This window comes from Chiloscyllium plagiosum, chromosome 15, assembly GCF_004010195.1.
Source record: "Chiloscyllium plagiosum isolate BGI_BamShark_2017 chromosome 15, ASM401019v2, whole genome shotgun sequence".
In the NCBI taxonomy this organism is placed as follows: domain Eukaryota; kingdom Metazoa; phylum Chordata; class Chondrichthyes; order Orectolobiformes; family Hemiscylliidae; genus Chiloscyllium; species Chiloscyllium plagiosum.
Genome location: NC_057724.1, coordinates 33,702,811 through 33,719,352, shown reverse-complemented (window position 1 = coordinate 33,719,352; position 16,542 = coordinate 33,702,811). Strand labels below are relative to the sequence as shown.

General features: G+C 38.9%; 1 protein-coding gene across 3 annotated transcripts in view; it reads left to right on the top strand.

Moving 5' to 3' along the window:
- The first annotated feature begins 746 nt into the window (after window positions 1-746).
- Window positions 747-16,542, top strand: part of srpx2 (sushi-repeat containing protein X-linked 2) — a 66,751-nt gene continuing 50,955 nt past the window's right edge. The window contains exons 1-2 of one of the 3 annotated variants that reach the window (XM_043704663.1): window positions 747-1,069; window positions 1,390-1,500. In XM_043704663.1, the coding sequence (XP_043560598.1) occupies window positions 1,437-1,500 (64 nt within the window). In that variant the 5' untranslated portion in view covers window positions 747-1,069; window positions 1,390-1,436. The other 2 variants (XM_043704665.1, XM_043704664.1) reach the window with 2 other exon arrangements.

Sequence of the window (16,542 nt, the reverse complement as noted above, 5' to 3'; positions counted from 1 at the left end):
GCCTTATCCGGCCTTGTGCATAACAAAGTACAAGTTTTACTTGGCCATTTCACCACATCCTATTGTGGTCCATTGTTAGGTACATTCTCCTTCACTGCCATCTATTTCCCCCACTTGTGACACTTCCTCCCTTTCCCCAACCATATTGATCCTTATGACCTTTTTATTGGGGTTTGTATTTGTGTTTTTGTGTTTTTGCAGAAGTGGGAAACAGATGCTTATAACTACTGCTTGTACAAGCATATCTGGCTTAACCTACAACCTCACAGCACCTTAGCTATTTGTCTGTAACATCTACCATTGTTTGCAGGCACGTTTCATTCTTGTATGCACATTTTAGCTAATACAAAAACAATTATATATTTCCTTCACATAGTTTTCATTCTTGTTGACTCAGCTCTTGGTTGAAACAATTATATACTGGTGTGAGTGCATTTAATTTGCATAAGTAATTATGATTGCAGAAGTAACACTACTTTACCTATATCCCACACTATGCCAACTGCTCTACAGCAAACTCTATTACAACGTAGAAAATGTAAATATTGAAAGCTTTCAGGGAGATAATTGGAGAGTGCTCTATTTACAAAATACTGCACATTTTAGAGAGGATGTCTGCTGTTCAAAAGATAAAAGAAAACTTTTTTTTTAAAAAAAGAATTTTTAAAATTCCAATTGATGTAGCAGTGTTTATTCCCCTTCATATTTGCCTTCATACGGGAACTAAGTGTTAAACTCTACCAGATTTTGCCATTTTTCCTTCAAAGCTGCTTCTTGTTAACTTATTTAAATTCACAAAACAATATGACGATGAAAATATTTGATTCACATCCGGCATGGTTTTGTTCCTGGCGGCCATTTAAAGCCACTCTTTAGTGAGGTTTATTATTGTTACTGGCGATGTTTAATGTCAGAACGGCACAGCTTTAAGGGGCTTCTAGAAGCCCCTCACTGGATGGAACCGAATGATGTCACTCGCTCCTGCTTCCAGCTTCCTTGTTTTCCATATGTGCCAAACTTCAGGATTGAAATTCCTCCTGTACGGTAGGAAGGAAATATAATATAAAAGGTAATTCATTAGATCTGTCGGATTGTGAAGAAACAGACTTTTCCATCCTAGTGTGGCCTGAATGATAGTTGCTCCTTTTGGTCAGTTTCTGTTTACATTAAAACGCTTACTGTTTAGAGAAGAAGCAAGGTTTAAGTGACCCTTCGTTCCGTGGTTTTAAACTAAGTGGGTGAGCAACTTTGGCAGCGGTGAATGTACTGACTTTGAATACCTTTTAGATCAATGTATAATTTGTGCGTTATTATTCTGTTGAACTGTAGTAAATGCTAGGGAAGCAGCAACTTTATGGCATAGTTGAATAATTTTAATCTTATTCATAGACGTACTTGTGGAGTTTGAAATTTGAATCAGATTAATTGAACGGGACATGAGAAGATTATTTTTCTTGCTCACTCTCTCTGTGAGGGCAGCAGTTGCCTATCGTTATGAAGGTAAGAGTGAATTGTTTTCTTGTTATATTGAGAGGATCTAACTGCCAGAGAATTTTCATTCAATTCAATTTCCTTCCTTTCTTTCCCCAAAACCACTGATTTCTGTGATGTGGCAGTACACCAGAAATATTTGTGTAGAATATCTAGAGTGCTGGTTTCTCTCCTTTTACTGAGTCAACTCAAAATAGCTGAGAATTGAGACTAAAATAATGTGTCCCCTACAGAGTAGACTACTGAAAGAAAGGGTACCTCTTTTTGTGGGAATGCTGATATAATAGGTATATGGATGGTTTATGAGGACAGGAAGTGGAGGAACTGAATTATAACAGAGCCTATTTAATATATGACAGCTGGTTTGTTCAGGAAAAAGCTGTTGCATTTGCTGAGGTGGCTAATTATGATCTGAGTTGAGGTAGACCATGAGGAAAAGGAAGTTGATGCAAATTCCTGTCAAGAACACATGAAGTGTAGCTTGGATGTGTGAGGCATAGGCTTAGTATGTCAACTACTTTTACTCATCTGTATCCCAATAGTCAGCTGCTCTTTTCTGGCCAAAGTTAACTGTTAGTAAGTGGGGCTAGGACTAAAATTGGACACTCCCAGGGCACACATTGGCGTCAGAAGAAGGTGATTGATGATAAGTGGGGAGAGTTGGAATGTAACAAGGCTCTGGAGAGGGTGCCAAAGGGCAGTGGCTTAAACGTGCCTTGGAATGCCTGGAGATGGGATTGCTCCTGAGTTCACGTTTAGTTGCATACCACTTCAAGAAGAATGAACATATCTGTTAAGTCTTAGCTTTAGTGTCTTTGCAATAGGGTTTTGTTTTTCTACCTCTCACCATTTTTTGTAGCTTGTATAGAGTCAGAGTTTTACAGCACAGAGAGAAGTCCTTTGGCTCATTGTATCTACAGTGGTCATCAAGCACTTATCTATTCTCTTTACATTTCCAGTACTTGGCTCATGGCCCTGTATGCTGTGGAACTTACCGTGTATCTAAATATTTCTTATAAGTTGTAGTCTGTCCCACCTCTACCACCCTTTTTAGGTGGATTTCCATATAAACCACTATACTTTAGGTGAAAAATATTTTCCCTAAATACCCACATTACCCTTCTGCCCTTAACTATAAATTTATGCGTCCTCATTATTGATCCCTATTCAAAAGGGAAAAAAATTCTTCCTATTTAGATCCCTCAAATTTGTACACCTTAAGCATGATTCTCCCCCAGCTTAACCATCTCTGTTCTTCTTAATTCAGTCCTAAATCTGCTCCCCCTAACTTTGAGGCTATGCCCTCTTGTCCTAGTTTCACCTGCCAGTGGAAACATCCTCTATATATCTTTTCTATTTCCTTCATAATTTTATATGTTTCTATAAGAAACCCCTGATTCTTCTAAATTCCAATCATTATAATCCCATTATAATCATTACAAGCTCCAGAATCAACTTAGGGAGCCTCCTCTGCACTCCCTCTAGTGCCAGTACATCCTTTCTCAAGTAAGGAGACCAAAACTGCACGCAGTACTCCAGGTGTGGCCTCACCAGAACCCTATACAGCTGCAACATAACCTCCCTGCTTTAGGAATGAAGGACAAAATTCCATTTTCTTTTCTAATGACCTGTTGTACATGCAGACTAAATTTCTGTGATTCATGCACAAAGACACCCAGATTCCTCTGCATAGCAGCATGCTGCAACTATTTACCATTCAATTAATAATCAGTTTTACTGTTACTCCTACCAAAAAGGATGGCTTCACATTTATGAACATTGTATTCCATCTGTCAGACCTTTGCCCACTCACTCAAAGTATTTATGTTCCTTTGCAAAGTTTTACAGTCCTCTGCACACTTTGCTCTATCACTTATCTTAATGTCTCCTTACAGCTGAAAAGCTCCAACCCAGGCATTTTTATCAATGACTCAGAATTAATGCTAGAGAAGACCATAAGCTTACTCATAGAATTAAATTTCAAAACCAACGGTTAAAGGTATTAATTGAGAAAAGTGCTAGCTTTCTACTTTCCTGTATGGCACTTTAGGATTTGCCACTTTTCCATTCAACTCTAGTTTGATGAATTGCCAAAGGGTGATTAGCTAAAAAGTTAGCTGTAAAATATTTTTGATTGAACACAGCTGAGATTTATTGAGGTTATAAAGATGCAATGGTATAATGAATTAAAATTAGCGTCAAGTGCCACCAGGTGGTTCAGGAATATAGGAAAATCAGAAAGCTAAGTGCTTTTGAGCTTGAAGACCCAACAACAATTGATGTTAACAATTCTATGGTTTCACTGAGTAAAGGCAATTTTGGAAACTGAAACGCATTCCGCCAGGGTTGTTTTCAACAGATAATCTGATCCATCCCAATAGAAAACAAAATTATCTCTCAAATAGGAAGCAAGATGGTTCAACTAATAATGTACTTTTCACAGGGGCAAGAGAACACATAAAAATAACATACTCGCAATCATTTACTGACTAATGAACAGGGAATTTAAAAAACGTGAAAGTTTGAGATTTTTGATAAATTGAGGCAGTGATTTGGTGTGCTTAACTGATCTCCATCTCTTCTGTGTTTCCTTCCCAGACTTTGATTTGGTTGATATAATGATGTTTCTGAGCTTGGCTGGACCAGTTTTTGTTTTGTACTCAGAACACTTGCTGTCTATCATTTCTTCTGTAAGCTTTCTCAATTCAGAAATTTACAAAGAATCATTACAATTAGCTACAATTTATTTACCTTGGGTGTTGTTCAAAATGCTCAATGTCACAAAATTTAGAAATCTATTGGTCCTAGCTGCAGTTTCAATTGTTTGAATTCAAGGTGAGTCTGTTATTCAAACCTTGTTGACGCTGCTGTATCTGGCTACTTCACTTATTTGCAAAACAATTTTTAAAAAATATGATATGATGGTTGTTCTGCTGATTGTTAAAGTCAGTCATAGTTAGAATTAAAACAAGTTATCTGAAAATAAACAGTTCTGAAAAGCAGAAACATGATCCTCCCAAGTATGTATTCCTAATTTTCTAAAGGGAAAAATATAGTCTTGAGTTTCAGTAAGTTGTATTTGTACAAGCACATTACAGAATGCCAAACTATATTAAATCAATCCATGGCAAGTTAATATCATATCGTCATATTAACTAAAGTTTGACATTGACCTAACTTTCCTTTCTGTGTTGTAACAAATGGTAAGAAGGAAAGAAATCTACACCAAGAACTCTAAGCTCCAGTGAGAATATTTGTAAATTGAAAGTGCCCTTGAGGAAAGGCAAAAGTATGAAATCATTTTCCTAACACTTTCTAGGTTAAATTGACAGACAATATGGCAGCATAAATTGGGAATAATCTTCCTAAAAGACCATGTATACTGGTACAATTTGTATGGAAGAATTGTCTTATGAACAAAGGCTAAAAGGTTGGGACTCATTGGAATTTAGAAGATCGAGAGGTGAGCTCATTGAAACATATCTTAACAGACTTGAGAGGATGTTTTCCCCTCATGGGAGAGTCTAGGACCAGAGAGCCTAGTCTCAAAATAAAGGGGTGTCAATTTAAGACTGAGATGAGAAGGAATTTCTTCTGAGTGTTGTAATTCTTTGAAATTTCTTGCCATGGAGATTTGAAGGGATGACATACTTGTGTATATTTAAGATTGAGTTTGATAGATTCTTGATCAATAGGGGAATCAAGGGTTATGGGGAAAGAACAGTAACGTGGACGTGAGGAATGTTGGATTAACTATCATCCTATTGAATAACAATGCAGACACGATGGCCAAATGACCTATCACTGTTTCTGTTTCTTATGGTCTTGTGGTCAAATGTTCAAGACTGAAATTGATCGCCTTTAGTTAGATAAGGACATTGAGTATTGTGGTTATGGTAGCAAATTATAATCAGCTATAATTTAAATAAATTATTTAATTGAATAACCAAATAATCTCATTGAAGTAGAGCAGAAATGGTGGCTGAGTGACCTATCCCCTCTAATGGCTCTACAGTTCAACTCCCATGATTTTAAACCCACCTATCTGGCTAAAACTGGCTGAATGTTTGTTTGGCTGAAATTCAGGTTTCATACCTGGCCTACAATGGTTAGGTTTGATTTTCACTTGTTGACTATAGCAGGCACTAAGATAAAGGTCTCAAAACTGGTAAGATTATCTTTAATACATCTTTATTCTGCCAAGCTAATACAGTAACAAAATAGTTTGATGCTATTGTAGATGCCCAAAGAAGTAAATTCATTTTTTTCTTTCTGCTCCTTTTGGGTTAGAAGGAACAATTTGGTACAATTCAAGAGGAATAAAAGCATTTCCCACCATGCGTTTGTTCTCTTTCCACCCTGACGCAACGATCCTGGTTTTTGTAACAGACCTGACAGCTGATTCTATTGCTTACTGGGTTTTAGTGACGTTTTCTTTGCTACCTTGGCATGAAATGGATGGGTGGTTAATTGGAGAGGTTTAAATGGGACTTGGTGTAAAACAGTCCCAGGCATAATTTCTACAGCAATGGGTCAGTTTCTATTCCTCCTGCACATGTACATTTTAAACTATCCTGAAATTGAGTTTATACTCACAAGATTACAAATTGTAAATGGAATATAAACACCATTGTTTTGTTCACATCTGTATATGCTGTTCTGCATGTGTTTGCAAGTTGCCTTGGACATATGGATAATTAGAATGCTGGATCTTTGTCGTTTTATTGATTTGCAAAACTGGTGTTGCTGAAAGTTTTAAGAATCTGGCTTGTGCTCTCTCTCATTTGAAGGCCGGGTGTGAAAAGACACGTCATATGTGTTGTCCACCCAAAGACAGGTTCTCTGCTCATTGCTTCATGATTTAGATATTTCCTCATAAGTTGCTTAGAACAATCTCCTGATTTCCAATTTCATTAAATAATGAACAATATGACTAGGGAAAGGAAAACATTCTTTGCCTTCTTTGTATGTGTATTTCATGGAAACACAGGCTCCCTTCCTGAAGGATCCTCTGCCTATAAGCAGACACTGTAATTAAGGTTCTTCTGCTATCACCACTGAAATGTTATGGTTCTTAAGGAGAGAACCTTTACCTGGTAAGTGATAGGATCAGCCATTAAGAGTCCTGCAAATGTTGGGGGTTGTTGGGAGGGATGAGGGAGAGCACAGTCATGGCAGTGTTATGTCCTGTGTATTTAAATCACAAAGTTGCAAAGTTTATTAATTAATGCTTTTTATTTTGAATTGATCGATTTTGTGCTTCTCAAATTGAGGGAGTGGTTTCGAGGAACCGGAATACTTCTCCAGCTTGCCTATCAGAGTACACATTTTCATGAACACAAAGGTTAAAGCTCCTTCTCTCCTGCAGCCATTGATTGTAGTTCAAACTTCTGGAGCAAAGTGTTGAGAAACATGTGGCAATAAAAATTACTGAGAGTCATGAAATGATAACAAAAGCTATTTCACTTAGCTTTCCACCACACAAAATATGACTTAAAAGGAATATGCACACATATTGCTTGAATAGCTGGGTCCATAATTCTATCAGGTAAGTTTCTTTGGAACTCTCACCAGTTAGGAGTTGTAAGAGTTCCAAGAGGCCTGGACTAGGATCCAGATTTTGAAATTACTTTCTACTGCTTTCACAGTATCTCTTTACAAAAATCACATTGCATATTTTCTTAGAGACTAAAGATTTTTCCACTGTATTCGATGGTTATGCCACTTTACAGTGATGGATTAAGAAGGTTACATGTGTCATTACACATATTAACCCTGCCACAATGCGACTGATAGCTATTACTTGGGGCACCAATGAGGCCCATCCCATTTGTGCTTGGAGAAAGGAGTTCAGTGAAACTTAGGGCCTTGATCCTCTTTGTGCTGAATAAATAGTATGCGCACACTTAAAACAAACTCTTAGCAAAAGCAACTGAGGATGAAATGGTAAACTTAGTTTTGAATAAAGAGAATTAGATATCAAGTTCAACTATGTCTTTAATTAAATACTTGTGTACCTTCATAATTCCCCTCAGTTTGTCATACTTGGCTGTTGCTTGATTTGAGAATGACACCATGGTTTCTGTCATGGATCGTCATATAATTCAACACAACAATTCTCAACTCATAGATTTTTGGGAACATTGGGCATGACATCCCATGAGGTCATGGGATCCAAATTGCAGGATTTGCTTCTTTTTTTGCTCTGCCCTTCCTCATCATTGCATCAGCATGACTGAATGCGATAGACAAGTTGTTTTTTGAATGACTCTGTAGAGCTTATTCCGAGTCATTGAAGCTCTCTTTGTAGTGCAGCACCATTAACGTAACGAGAACCTTTTGAAGTGTTTTCTTTGTCTTCCCCTGGAATGCTGACCACATAACAATTGAGAAAAGAGTACCTGGTAGAGAAGATGATTTACTCACAGTGGAGTTGATTTTGCTGGCATTTTGCCTGAATGCTTGTAGAGCTAGCTTCCAGAGAGACATTAGCCTTTATTTGACTGTCCTCCCAACAACAGTCATTGAATCTGGAAAATACAGCAGAGGCATTGCTGATGGAAATTCTCTAACACTTTTTTGCATCATGTTAACAGTCCATGCTTTGCTGAAGTACAGGAGTGTGGTGATGACAGCTTCTCTCTACACCAGGGCTTTTGTTGACTAGCAGAGATCTGTATTGTCAAATATTCACTTTTTTTTTTGTTTTTGGTCATGGAATGCAGGTGTCGTTGGCTTTGCCAACATTTATCACCCAGAGACAAAAACAGAAATTGTTAGAAAATCTCAGCAGGTCTGGAGAGAAATCAGAGTTAATGTTTTGGGTCCAGTGATGCTTCTTCAGACTTGCTGAGATTTTCTAGCAATTTCTGTTTTTGTTACTGATTTCCAGCATCTTGTGAATTCTGAATACTAGGTGAATGTCCATTGTTGGTTGGGCATGTTGACAGTCTGTCCAGACCTTTGCATTTGGATCCTTGGTAGCTTTCTTCAAGGTCGACAATGAGCACCACGATTTCACTGCTAATGGTAAAATCTGTGAAATGAATAGTAATGTGGAGGAGTTGCAGTGCAGACATCTTATTTTTTACTATTGTGTGCCAATGTTGAGGGACATCACTGCCAATTCATATGTAAGGCCAATGTGAAAAAGACAGGGATGCTGCTCAGAAAACAGGAGGCACATTTCACTTATATCCAAGCAAACCCCCGAAAATACTATGCCTCATCTATATATATATATCTACTTTTTCTTTTGCTCAATTATGTCTTATCAGTAAAATTTTGTCAGATTCAGAAATCCTTTGACCGGTTATCTCATTTCTGGATGCTTTATATTTGGAAGACCTGATACTTCAGAAGTAGCAATCCTCTTCTGCTGTGTCTCTGATAACTTGCCAAGAAATGCAGTATTTACTTATTCTGAATGGTTTCCGATTGAACATTTTCATGTGAGTGCTGCTGAAAATAATATCTAACCTTTCTACTGGAGTTAAAGCTAACTGCTTTTCATCACTCAAGACAGTTAACAATTCTTTAATGGAATTAACATCATATGTATTTTCCACAATAAATTGAATCTCTGTCATCCCAACATACTTAGATAATACCAGTGGAATTACAATAGGAATGAAAACTAGTGTCTTCATTTTAATCTGTTATCATTGAGGCTGCAGGAATGCCCCATCACTCTTGTCCCATGGGTCATAACAAAACTAAAATTATCTTTTCCAGGGCATTGGTGATTACACTGCTATTAAAGGCTTATCTTTTAGTAAAATGTCTACATCAAAATTATCTGCATTTTAGCCTTTTTAAAATGTTTCCACCAAAACTTATGATCAATCTCATTCTGTAGTCATGACAGACATAACATCAAAATATTTAAGAGCAGATAGAGAGGACTTATTGACCACTACAGACATCTAATCCAGATCCCCAAAGAAAATTTCAGATAACGTAACAGGAGAAATACAAGCTGTAGGCCATTCCTTGCTCCAAATCTGCCCTGCCATTCAAAAGGATCTGCCTGAGAGGGTGCTGGAGGCAGATATTATCTCAATATTTTAGAAACAGTGGGTACTTAAAATGCCAGGATATTATAGGCTATGAATCAAGTGCAGACAAATAGGATTAGTGTACTTTGGTATTTGTTGGTTAGCATAGACATGGTGGGCTGAATGGCCTGTTTCTATGATGAAGGGCTTTTGCCCAAAATGTCGATTTTCCTGCTCCTTGGATGCTGCGTGACCTGCTGTGCTTTTCCAGCACTACTCTAATCTTGACTCTAATCTCCAGCATCTGCAATCCTCACCTTCTCCTCTATGCTGTATTATTGAATAACTGTATGACTCTATCATGCATAATCTGATTAGGTTTCAACTCTTCTTTCATGCCAGCTCATCAATTCCCTAGTATTTCAAAAATGTACCTACTTTCTCCTCAAAACTTCCAGTAATCTATTCTCTGGGTACAGAATTCCAGACATTCACTACCCTCTCCGGAGTAAAAAAAAGCACCTCAATTTTAAACGTGTCGCCATTTATTCTGTGAATGTGTCCCCTAGTTTGAGATTCCCCCACTAATAAAGTCATCTCCAAATCTATCCTGCCAAGCTTCCTCAAAATCTTGCGTGTTTCAAAAAGATCACATCCCACTCACTAGAGATTAGAAGAATAAAAGATTAAAATGTTTAGCTGTTCTTGATAAATCAAGCCCTGCATCCCAGAAATCAACTTAGTGAATCTTTTTTTATGACCTTTAATACAAGTAGATCCTTTCTTAAAATCTGTGCACAGAAATCTGGGTGTGACTTCACCAACACCATGTGCAATTGTAGCAAAACATCCCTAATTATTAAACTTCAATCCCTCAACAATAAAGGTCACAAATCAAATATCTACTTGTGCTGCCAATTTTACCTTCACCAACAAATTTTGTTTAGCCATTGCACAGGCCACTATAATGAAGGAAGCATTTCTCCAACATTTTCCAGTAACTGCTCTGTTTCCTTGACCTCACTTTTTTTAAGAAAAATATTGCTGGGATGTGGGCATTGTGAACTGGGCCAGCATTCATTATCCATCCCTAAGTGCGCTTGAGGAGGTGGTCAGTTGCTTTCTTGAATCGCTGTCTGTCTGGTGTGGGTATACCTACACTGCTGTTAGAGAGGGACTTCCAGGATGTTGACCCAGCAACACTTGAGGAATAATTATATACTATAGTTCCAAGTTAGACTTAGACTGGATGATATGTGACTTGGAAAGAAACTTGAAGATTTTGATATTCTTCAGCATCTGCTGCTCTTGTCCTTTTTAGGTGATAGTACATTCCAAAGCCATGACCTCTATCTAAAAAGCCTTGGTGAATTTATGCTGTGCAAGTTGTAATTGGTACACTTTGCTGCTACTGTGTGTATTGTTGGTGGAGGGAATAAAGGTTTGTGGATGCAGTGCCTGCTGAGTAGGCTACTTTGTCCTCAATAGTATCAAACGTCTTCCATTTTGTTTGAAATGGGCTCATCCAGGCAAGTGGGGAGTATTCCATCATACACTGACTTGTGTCTTATGGATGGTAGACAAGCTTTGTGGAGTTGGGGGATGAGCCATTACTGTGGCACGGCGGCTCAGTGGTTAACCCTGCTGCCTCATAGCACCAGGGACCTGGTTTGATTCCAGCTGCGGGTGTCTGTCTGTGTGGAGTTGCACATTCTCCCAGTGTCTGCGTGGGTCTCCTCTGGTTTCTCCCACAATCCAAACACGTGCAGGTCAGATGGTTTAGCCATGCTAAATTGCCCTGAGTGTCCAGGGTTGTGTAGGTTGGGTAGATTAACCATGGGAAATGCAGGCTTAGGGTAGGATAGAGTGGGTCTGGGTGGGATACTCTTTAGGGGGTTGGTATGGACTTGATGGGCTGAATGGCCTGCTTGCACATTGTACGGACTCTATGGTTTTATTGTTTATTAACATTTTAGTAGTTCAAGCCTGGATGTTGTCCCAGTCTTGCTGCATTTGAACATAGATTGTTCCTGTATCTGAGGAGTCATGAATGGTTCTGAAGATTGTGCAATCATTAGTGAATGGCACTATTTTGCACTTTATGATAGAGGAAAGGTCATTGCTGAAGCAGTTGCAGATTTTTGGATCTAGGATATTACTGAGGAACGCCTAGAGCTGAGATGACTGACATCCAACACACTGAATCATCTACTTTTATGCTTGATATGACACCAACCCGTAGAGAACTTTCCTCTGATTCCCATTGACTCAAATACTATTTCACCTTGCCTCACCTAACTTCTGGATTTGAGCTTTTTTTTGTCTATTTTAAGGACTAGACATGAATTATTGGAAATATGAACCAGAGTGCAATTTGGATTAATAGACTATTTTTACTTTTACTTTTACTTTTCTTTAAAGGAGAAGTGATCCTATGTTCTGTTGCTGTTTCTCATCTGCCTTTTCTGTCCTGTCCGCATTTGCGATTAAAAGTGATATAGTTTAAATTTGCAGATTAGTAACTAATCTATTTTTAACATGTTGGGGAGACTTGTTACAAGAAAATAACCATGCTAGAGATTAAACTGTGACCATAAGACGCAGGTGCAAAAGTAGTCCATTCGGCCCATCGAGTCTGTTCCAGCACTCAGTGAGATCAGCGTTGATTTCGGAGCCCTTGAATCCACTCTCTTACCATTTCCCCAATTCCCTTACTGGTTACAATTCTGTCAAGCATATCCTTGAACATTATTAGCCCCCAGCCTTGAGTGCTCTCTGCATAAAATAATTTCACCACCTTCTGAGAGAAACAAAACTCCTCATCTCTGTCTTAATCTTTCACCTTAAACCTATGCCCTCTAGTTTTGCACTGCCCTATCCTAGGAAAAAGACTTTGACTATTCATCCTCTCCATGCCTCTTATAGAGTCATACAACGTGAAAACAGACCTTTCGGTCCAACTTGTCTATGCCAACCATGGCCCATGTCCCTCTAAACCTTTCCTATTCGTGTACCTGTCTAAATATCTTTCACATGTTGTAACTGTACCTGCATCGACCACTTCCTCTGGCAGTTCATTCCACATTCAAACCACCCTCTGTGCGAATAAGGTTACCCCTCAGGTCCCTTTTAAATTTTTCTCCTCTCGCCTTTAAAGCTTTGCCTTCCAGTTTTGAACTGCCTGAGCTTTGAGATTCTTTTCCATGGAGAGGCTAATCTAGACTGTGCCACTGAACAAACTGAAGGCTGAATTAGATGGATTTTTAATCAACAAAAGAGTAAAAGGTTTACAGGCAGCAAAATGGAGTTTAAGCCACAATCAGATCAGTAATTGTCTTATCAAAAAACCAAATATTCTACTCTTGTTCTAATTTCTTATAATCAATGGAGGGGGAAGTACCACTGGACCAGAGGTGCTGACTTTCAGGTGAGATGTTAATATTGAGACCATATCTACATTCTTGGTGGAAACATGGAACTACGCCAAAAAAAAGGCAGTTTTCCCAGTGCCCTGTCCAACAGTTTTCTCTCAACCATCACCAGGAAAAATGGATTAAAGTGGTAATTTATCTTACTGCTATTGTTGCATTTTATACAAAAAATAAGGTTAGATCACAGAGTACAGTTGGAAGTTTTCATGCTTCGTATCAAATGGAATTTGAAACATTGGAGGATGGACAGTGTAGATGTACCAGGATGATGTCACTGATGGGAATTACAGTTTTCACGGACTTTGATACTTGAACTTGATACTGCCGTTACAGCAAAAAAGGCAAAGAGAAAATTTAATAAGAGCTTTTCAAAATTGTGACTGGGATAGGCAGTAGTAAAAGTCCTCAAATTCTTTGTTGTACAAGGAATGAAGTTTGAAGGAATTTTTTTTTTGCAGAAGGTTGTTGCGTCATGATTACGATGTAGTACAAGTTCTGTTTTAAAAGGGGTGATCCTTTAATCTTGGAACCTTTTGAGCATAGACAGCCACCATTCAGCTAATCATGCCTGTGCCCTACCAATACAGTTAATTTCCCATGTCTATTACTGTTAAATCCATTTCTAACATCCTACAGATCACTTTATGTCGCCTCAACATAAAGTGATGACGAGTTCAAATCCCACTTGAGAGACTTGAGTCCATAGTGCAAGCTTCAGTAAAATGCTGAGACGGGTTTCAACTTTAAGGTGAAAGGTCATACTGAAACCCCAGCTTCTCCAAAATGTAAATATTAAAAATACTAGATTGGTTAGTTCCTTTGGCTGTATTGAGTTTTGGAATGCCCTTAAGCTAGTGCAAGGTGCTATGAAAATGCAACTTGTTCACAAAACAACAGAGGCTGAATTTCAAATAATAAGTGGAGAGAGTGATCTCGAGGACTCATGAAATACTGAGTTCACATAACTTGACGGCAGCAGGACGATGGTATAGAATCAAAGCACAGGTCATTTAGGCCATCATTCTTGTGGCAGCTCTTGGAAAGAAATTATTCCCAATGCCTTGCTCTTTACCCATAGCCTTACAATGTTCCTTCCTTTTACCCTAATTTCCTTTTACTATTGAATTTGCTTCCATTAACCTTCCAGAACAATTCTCCAACCAAGTCTTCAACACCACCCCCTAGACCCCCGCCCCTTGCCAGATCTTTTACTAATTACCTTAAATGTTTATTTGTAATCAACTTTTCTCCATTACAGGGCCTTGCAAAGTAGAGTCAGGACCTCACATGGGGATGATTTTATAAATCTCTATAAGATCACCCTTCAGCTCCAGGGAAGATAGCCTCAGCCTATCAGCTTCTCCCTATAGCTCAAAGTCTTCAATTGCAGCCATATCATTTTAAATCTTTTCCAAGCCCTTTCAGGTTTAATAATGATCTTCCTGTAGTAGTGAGACCAGAATTGAACACACTATTCTAAAAGTGGCCTCACCACCAATGTCCTGTACAACTGCAACATGACATCCCAACTCCAAAACTCTGTGCACTGACCAATAACAGCAAGTGTGCCAAATGCCTTCTTCAGCATCGTGTCTACCTGTGACTCCATTTTCAAGGAACCATGAATCTGGACCCTAAGGCCTCTTTGTTCAGCAACACTCCCCATGACCCTACCATTAACAGTATAAGTCCTGTCTTGGTTTGCCTTACCAAAATGTAATACCTCACATTTATCTAAATTAAACTCCATTTGGCACTTCTCAGCCCATTGGCCCATCTGATCAAGGTCCTGTGGTATTCTGAGATGACCTTCTTCACCATTCACTACACCACTAAGTTTGGTGTCATCTATAAACCTATGAACTGTAACTCCCATATTCGCATCCAAATCATTTTTATAAATGACAAAAAGCAGTGGACTCAGCTTATGGCAAACTACTAGCCAGAGGCCTCCATTCCGATAAACCACCCTACACCACTACCCTCTGTCTCCTACCTTCAAGTGGATTTTATATCCAATTGGATGGTTCTCCCTGTATTCTGTGTGATCTAATCTTGCTAACCAGTCTATCATGTGGAACCTTGTCAAATGCCTTACTGAAGCACATATAGACAATGTCTACGACTCTTCTTTCATCAATCATTTTAGTCACCTCTTCAAAAAAACTCAATCAAGTTAGTGAGATATGATTTGCTATGCACAAAGCCAAGCTGACTATTCCTAATCAGTCCTTACCTTTCCAAATGCATGTAAATCTTGTCCTGGGAATTGGTTTAGCTCAGTTGGGTTGGATCATTGGTTTGCAGAGTAGGGTGATGCCAACAGTGTGGGTTCAATTCCCATCATTGGCTTGAGGTTGCCATAAAGGACTTTCCTTCACAACTTTCCCTCACCTGAGGTCTGGTAGCCCTCATTTTAAATCACCATCAGTCGCTTCTCTCTAATAAGAGAGCAGCTCCTATGGCCTGGTAAGACTATGGCGACACAATAACAATTCCTCTCCCTCAGATTCCCCTCCAACAACTTACCCATCACTGATGTTGGGCTCACTGATCTATAGTTCCCTGGCTTTTCCTTACTGCCTTTCTTTACTAGTGGCACCACATTAGCCAACCTCCAGTCTTCTGGAGATGAACAGGAGGCTGGAAGAACACAGCAAGCAAGTCAGCATCAGGAGGTGGAGAAGTTAGCATTTTGGGTGTAACCCTTTGTCTCTAACCTCCAGTCTTCTGGGACCTAACCCATGGCTGTTGATACAAATATCTCAGCAAGGAGCCCATCAATCTCTTGCCGAGCATCTCAAGAAGTTCTGGGATACACCTGATCAGGTCCTTGGGATCTATATTCCTTTGTGTTTTAAGACCTCCAACACTTCCTCTTTTGTAATATGAACATTTTCAAGACATTACTATTTATTTCCCCAAGCGCCCTACCTTCTAAGTCCTTCTCCACATTAAATACTGACGTGAAATATTCATTTAGTATCTGGCCCATCTATGTAGTTCCACGCATAGATGGCCTTGTTGATCTTTAAGAGACGCTATTCTCTCCCTGGTTACTCTATTGTCCTTAATGTATTTGTAGAATCTCTTTGGATTCTCCTTAACCCTGTTTACCAAAGCTAACTCACATCCCATTTTTGTCCTCCTAAACTACCCTCTTAAGTATACTCCTACTGCCCTTATACTCCTCGAGGGATTCACTCAATCCCAGCTGTCTAAACCTGATATATGCCTCTTTTTTTCTTACCCAGTGGATTCTGGGTAATCCAAGATGGAGGACGGGGAAAGTTTCTGGCTGTAAGAGCTGCTCCTTTCTTTGAGGTATTTTAGGTGTTGGAGGTGATTTCCTGGAATTCCAGGAACAGCAATTACTATTTTATATGCTGTTGCATTGTTTTGGAACTTTGGAAAAAAATAGTCAAAACAACAGCAGTTTTAAAAGGGAGAAGAGCAGACAAAGGAAGCAAATTGTAAGGACAGTGCAGGAGAGAGAGAGAAAGAGAAAACCTGCACAGTTACCGCCTTTGCTGTTTGAAATTGTGTATCACTGGACATCGGAGTGCATCTGGGAAAATTAACAAACAGTGAAATTCACAACTAATCTTGGAGGAACTGTTGGG